Source organism: Primulina tabacum, chromosome 5, assembly GCF_025594145.1.
Source record: "Primulina tabacum isolate GXHZ01 chromosome 5, ASM2559414v2, whole genome shotgun sequence".
Taxonomy (NCBI): domain Eukaryota; kingdom Viridiplantae; phylum Streptophyta; class Magnoliopsida; order Lamiales; family Gesneriaceae; genus Primulina; species Primulina tabacum.
This window is the reverse complement of record NC_134554.1, coordinates 3,492,283-3,499,009: the sequence shown is the minus strand read 5'-3', so window position 1 is coordinate 3,499,009 and position 6,727 is coordinate 3,492,283. Positions and strand designations below refer to the sequence as shown.

General features: G+C 32.3%; 1 protein-coding gene and 1 long non-coding RNA gene across 3 annotated transcripts; one reads left to right on the top strand and one right to left on the bottom strand.

Moving 5' to 3' along the window:
* The first annotated feature begins 1,204 nt into the window (after positions 1-1,204).
* LOC142545574 (uncharacterized) lies at positions 1,205-3,682 on the top strand. 2 transcript variants are annotated; one of them, XM_075652829.1, is made up of 4 exons: positions 1,205-1,453; positions 2,488-2,525; positions 2,608-2,878; positions 3,194-3,682. In XM_075652829.1, the coding sequence occupies exons 1-4, from the start codon at positions 1,399-1,401 to the stop codon at positions 3,472-3,474; spliced, it is 645 nt and encodes a 214-aa protein (XP_075508944.1). In that variant the 5' UTR covers positions 1,205-1,398; the 3' UTR covers positions 3,475-3,682. The 2 variants fall into 2 exon arrangements, with proteins under 2 accessions (XP_075508944.1, XP_075508943.1); XM_075652828.1 differs by having other exon boundaries at positions 2,608-2,908.
* Positions 1,532-2,475, bottom strand: LOC142545575 (uncharacterized). Its single transcript, XR_012820306.1, has 2 exons — positions 1,975-2,475; positions 1,532-1,709 (listed from the first exon to the last, which is right to left on the bottom strand). It is a non-coding gene; the product is annotated as an uncharacterized LOC142545575 (long non-coding RNA).
* Positions 3,683-6,727: the final 3,045 nt, after the last annotated feature.

Sequence of the window (6,727 nt, the reverse complement as noted above, 5' to 3'; positions counted from 1 at the left end):
GATTTATCCCAACAATAATGTACACATAAGTGTGGAAAAGGGTAGAATAATCAATCAATCCAACTTTGGATTCCTCATAATTTTTTATTTAAAAAAATTTATTTTGTGTGTACATGTAATTCATGATTTTGTTTAGAATATTTACTCCACCAAGATTTTAAAAATGTTTACGTGTAAGCTTATATTATATAGTAAATGGTTGCATCCACCTTTTCAAACTTGTTTCATTGAAGAATATAGGATTAGTGATTGTTGCAAATTTTAATTTGTGCTATTAAAATTAGTTACATAGAAATATAATTGAAATTATCATCTTTGCAAATCTATTTGTGCATATTATTAATTCATCGGTTTAATTTATATACATATATTTATTTTCAAATATTTTGTATCTGAATATATAGAAAAATGATTTCTGTAGCCCTGATCCAGCCTTATTAACATGGATATGGGCCCAACCAGACCCATCCAGTATATTGGGCTTTGCGCTTATCCAACACCAAGAGATGGGCTAAACTATTTATATCTATTTCTTCCAAACGCTTTCGATCAGTACTTATAAAATATTTTTTACAAATGTTTTGTAAAAAACTTTTAATTTTATTTTTTAAAAAAATATATATACGTTTGAACATCTATTCTATTAAAACATCTTTACAGTTAAAAAGATGTTTGAATAATTTTCTTCATTATTCTAAAAACATCAAAATATATCTCTCACTTATTCTTTAAAAATTATATTTGGTGAACATTTTTTCAAAAATATTCTCATTTTTTTTTACAAAAAACATACTTTTAATTTTTTTTTTCAATTTAAAACAGTAAAAATATTTTTCCAAACTAAGCCTACTTCTCAAAAAGTAATTATTTTTTAACAAATATAACCGCAACAACAAAGAGAAAAAAATTGTTGGAAAAACACGGAGCACGTGAGAAGTAAAAACCTTGATTCGGTCCAGTCAATGAACAATTTGGTTGGTTCATGTGTTATTTAAAAATAAAAGTAAAAATAAAAATGAGACGGTAGAAAACCGATCCAACCGAAACCGATAAAAAAAAAATTAATCAGAGTTATTTTGATAATTATTCTTAATTTAATCTCAATAATCATTTTTATTTAAAAATTTTAAATAATATAAAAAATAAAATAAAAGAGGACGGTTGATATGACCCCCAGGTGGTGTTAATTTTGGTCACTGTTCGTAACTTCGTATGTAAGTAATATTTACACCTTCGTTCTGCTCCGCTAGGCACTGCACAATTTTTGCTACGCCCTTCCCAAAACCCTCGAATTTCCGGCATTTTTCCACCCTTCAAATTTCCTGAAATTCTTCTTTCCGAAGAAAATTCTCAGACATCCAATTCTTTCTCTATTTAGTTCGTTTTTCAGGGGATAATATGATGGGAAAAAGGAAGAGAGGGGCTGATATTAATAAAACGCCGCCACCGTCAGGTATTTTGTGATTTGCTCGGAAATTTTTAGTTTTTTTTGCCCTTGATGTGTTTTGGGTTTTATTTTTCATACCCTGTGCATAACTTGTTGTACTTTTAATAGTATCGTGGATTTTTTTTTACTCTGCATTGTTTGATACTGTTAATGCGGTTGATTGTAGCAAATACTAGATTTTGTGATAGATGAGTTGTATTATCACAGATAAAGTTTTATTATTTTTTAATTACATAATGCATTTTGATTACGATGTACTGAACTAACTACTGCAAATAATGGGTGTCTAATAGGAATAGTTAATGCGTCAATTAATGAGATCATGGTATTTTTGCAGCGTCTTTTTTATTTGATGAGGATTTTGAATTTGTTTGTTGGCATATGGGCTTGGAAATGCCAGTTGTTTGGCTTCAAACTATACTTGTCGGACAAGTGATTGCATGATGAATATACTTACGGCTATTTTTACCTCACTGCAATGAGTTATATAAAACAAAGTTCAACCCACGTCTCATTTTAGTGCAAACATTCGCCCAATATCACAGTTATGAATGTTCTTCATCACTGGCCTAGTTCTTACCAATTTTTTTATTGTCGCCAGTTCTCCTCCCGACCCTCTTTATTGGAGACTAAGACGTACCGTCAATTGCCTTTACCACTTATCCTCTTTGCCATTATTTTTTTGTTGTCGTTTGATCTAACTATATCAGTTAATTGTTTGTCTTCCGATAGAATGGTTTGGTTCCACAAACTTCCAGTGACAAACTTTCTGGGTCATTGTGTGAACGAACTGAACTGCAACTTTTGTGGTTCATTAACTCTGGGGTGATGACTTTTTTATTTACATGTTGCTGTAAAGATAATCAATTTACATACTTTTAATCAATCTCCTTGGTGATTCTCGGGATACTACAATGTATGGTTGCATTTATTTCATATTTTGTTCTCTGAGGAGAGTCATGTGTTCGGTAATGCATTGCCCTAACTTTCTAGATGATTGGTTGAAATGTTATTCATTTTTTTTATATTGTGGTTTGCAGGTTTAATGCAACATTACGAAGAACGTCAGTTGAAACAGGTTCATTTATCATATTTCAAAATTTTGCCCCTGTACTCTCTCTCTTTCGCATATGTATAATTTGGAATTTTATTCATTGCAGAAATCTTCGGACCAACCAGATACCAGTGCTACTCGGCATGCACCATCCATCATGGATGTTACGGGAAGTTCTCTTACTAGACCACAAGGCCACCAATCACCTCAAAATCAAAATCATGGTGCTAGCCGTGGAATATCATTGAGACATTCTCGTCATTACTTGGATCACAATTATTCTAGACGAGGCTCGATTAACCACACCAATGCATCTCCGTCTGATTGGAAGGGTTCTCCCGTACTTGATACAACAAAGCTATCCTTTAAACTGGCCAGTAAGGACCATTCTAGCTTTCGATACATGGGTACTCTCTATATCTCTTCGAGATAACCGTGTACCTTCAAATTTAGGAATATTTATATGAAAATATTGCATCTTGGGCTCGCATGAACCAAGTGCTTCAGGAAAAAAAATGTAATTGTGTCTGCAATTTTTTTTGAACTTTATATTCGACCCCTTGACCTGAAAATATATCATATGCCTCGTTTTGCCCCTCATCCCAGCTCACACACCGTCTTTCCTGTTTAGCTAATATTGCCTCTCGCCTCCCAGCATTTATTTAATTTTTAGTTAATGTTTCAATTTTCAGAATGTAGGGAGTTGATGTTCCATAAACTCAAAAGAATTCGGGCAAGATCGTTGACATCAAATGCAGAATCCAACTATACGAGAAAAATGGAATGCGGGATATGCCAGAAGCGATTGAGAAAGAAGTCCTTTAATTTTGATAACTCTAACTCGTCCAGTGAGCTCTCAGTTGTTGGTGTTTTAGTTTGTGGCCATGTTTATCATGCCGACTGCCTGGAATTGAAAACGATCCCCGAAGACATGCAGGATCCACCTTGTCCAATATGCAAACGCCAGTTATAATTGGCCATCCCTAAATAGCTGGATAAGAGCAACCGTACAAGTTTTCTAACATCGACCCTTTATCTGTAATATGGTTAGGCGCAAGTATAGCGAGCGGATATAGTATATCCAGCTTTTATGGAGTTTTTAACATTATATGTACTTATTATCTTTCGAAGTTAATTTGGTGACAATAATGATACTCAACCAGGCTAATATGTGTGATTTATTTATGTTTTGAATTTGAGATCCTCACGAACAAATGCGCATGCAGGATTAAAAAAAAAGAAGAAGAAAATTAAAATACTCAACTAGGTGTGAGAACTATTTCATTGGCTTGAGTACTGAGTTGTCTGTTTTTCAAAACATGATGTTCTCGAATAAATGAGATCCAAATACGTTCTTTTTGTTGCAAATTCTCCCACAGAAAATGAATCTCCATCCTGCAAAAATGCCCTTTACATTAATCTTGAATACAACAAAGTTGTATAAATACATAAAAGTTAAATGGATCTCCATCCTGCAAAAAAGAGGCTCTTACTTGTGGTTGGGGTATGTGTTGATCCTTAGTTTCTCGTGGAGCCATTGCTGATAATTCATTCTCGTTATGATAAGATCCTTTACCAATATGAAGAAGCGTCGAAGAGGATATTGACGACTTTGGTGTATTCCCTTCGTCCATTTCCAAGCTCAACTGAACCTTGTATTATATGCATGTGATTCGATATTCAGGAATGTATATTAAATAAATTTGTTTTTTTGTTTGCCAAAGCGAAAACCATGCTTTAAAGTTCAAAATGTTTAAAATGAGCAAAATCATATTTTCTTGATTATTTAATATATCGGATTTAAGAAAATAATTTATAAAATTATTTAAATGCGCAACTTATTAATTAGGATAGCCGCTCCATAATTGTGCCTTTGTGTTGGACTTCAACTACAACTGCACACAGAGACTTGCAATATTCTTTCTCTTCCTCTCTTCTCACATATATTTGCACAAAACTCTCTTCTTGACAAGCTATGCTTCCCTTCCCAAAGTTGCAGCTACATGCACGTAATATATTCATCTACTTTTTTTATAAAAAAATATATATATTTACTTTTTGAGAAAAGTGCATTGCAAACATCATATGTATTGTGATTTTGGTTATCTTTATTGTCAAATTCAGTTTTAATAATGTATTTTTAGCCATTTTTTATTGAAAATACTGATGTGACACTACAAATGTCAGCATCATCTCGAAATCACATCAGTGTCGCATCGTTGTCATGTCGAAAAACGGTTAAAATTGCAAAAAAAAATCAAATAAATCGAACTAAAACTGAAATTCGACAACATAAAGAATAAAAATCATAAAAATTTAAATATACAAGACCAAAAATGTAATTTTCCATTTTCTTTACAAATCTCCACAAACAACGTATATGAATTAAAACAAGCTAGCACATGAAAATCAAGAAGAAATATATGTGCGTGTCTAGACATACCATGTGATAGAGGCGATCTAATCTTGGAATAATCGGCATGGTCGAAACGGTTTCTTGCAATATTTCTACATGTCCGATGAAGATTGAACTCATTAGAAATCCACAAGTTATTTTTTGGTTTTAGGGATATTGAGAAGTGTGTGAATGGAAGAGAGGGAGGGTTAAATAGGTAGGACAAGCACTCATTAAACTGATTAATAATAACAGCTACCACATATGACATATATGTAATGACAAAAATTTGTGTGAGACGATCTCAGGGGTCGTATTTTGTTAGACGGTTCTCTTATTTGGGTCATCCATGAAAAAATATTACTTTTTATTGTGAATATCGGTATGGTTGACCCGTCTCACGGATAAAGATTTGTGAGACCATCTCATAAAAGACATACTCATATGTAATATGTGCACATCCTTCTTGTTATCGGTATTTATGGATTTCATACAAATTTCAATATTTTAACTTGAATTTCAACTGCATTGGCTGCCTCTCCCACACTCCCATTGCAAAAATTATTACTTATTTATGTATATATTTTGCGTTTATGTAAAAGTTAGAGATTCCATGCATCACTCTACATCCTCTGTTGAAAGAATGATATAATGCAATTTTTATTTTATATGTTTCGATACATATATTTTTTTTTCCAGAAATTTAAACAGATGAACTTTGGGAAATGTATTTTTTGTTGTGTAGTTATTATTTAAAAATTCAACTTTTCATCAATTCCAAAAATATATACTTGATTGTGTTGTATGTTTTTTATTAGAGCAAGGTGCATCAACAATCAAGCCTAACCAAATGTTTGATTGTAACTCTTGTACTTGTTACTGTCTTACTTCTCCATCACAAGGATTTGATATTTTTGGTTTCTAGTTCTTTGTCGTTTGGTGTTTTATTAGGTAAAAGAGTAATATCCAAATTGACCATTTGGTGAAGGCTCCCTTTTTTAGATGACTTTCACGCCTATACAAATTTTACTTGAAGAAAAAGTTCTTACTCAATTGACCACAAACTATAATTGAGGGATGTGCTTTATGTAGTTAAAAGTATATAATTCTTGTGGTATGTTAATTAGTGTTAAATATTGTATATTGTTGAGACTTAAATAAGAAAAATATACAAGTGAAAGCTAATAATGTGTTAGAGAATGTTTGACTGGTTCTACAAGTCCTTTGAAGCAACTAACTTGTAAACCCTCGTATATTTAAAAATGTGTGGTAAAATATTCTTAAAAGAACTTTTAAGAAGTAAAAATAAATTGTTTTGTAGTACCTGAGTTTTTTTTTTAAACAAAAAAAATTAACCCACTACAACTTATCTTTGAGATATCATCTCACATTTCAAAATTCTAAAAACATCCCTATAGATTTTATTATTTTGTTCGGAGATAAAAAATGGTTTTTATATAGGATTCGTACGAGGGTCAAACGACCAAATAAACGACTCCTCCGACCTTCATCCCACACATGATGCTAACACCTCGAGCCTAACCTCACGACTGTGCGATTATATAGTAAGCTTTTATAGCGATTAATTCGTATTCGTTATGTCTTTACGTAAATGATTAATCCAAATTGTTATAGAAGTATATTTTAGCCCATTAAAAATCATGTTAAACTTTGATTTTTAACTCATGTGGAACAAGAGTATTACAATCACTTTACTTTCAGAACGCGACATTCTCGTCATGGTCCATCCTTCGATCCATCAATGCAAAGAATCTAGAGATTCCCCTGCATTTCAAGAGGTGGCTCTCATGTAGCAATGACATACAGGTTC

Bases quoted from the DNA above. Each gene is read 5' to 3' on its own strand.
- LOC142545574 (XM_075652828.1), top strand. From the start codon at position 1,399: ATGATGGGAAAAAGGAAGAGAGGGGCTGATATTAATAAAACGCCGCCA. The intron at 2,526-2,607 runs GTTCATTTATCA...TATTCATTGCAG, and splicing joins AAGAACGTCAGTTGAAACAG to AAATCTTCGGACCAACCAGA. The intron at 2,909-3,193 runs GTACTCTCTATA...TTCAATTTTCAG, and splicing joins TTCTAGCTTTCGATACATGG to AATGTAGGGAGTTGATGTTC.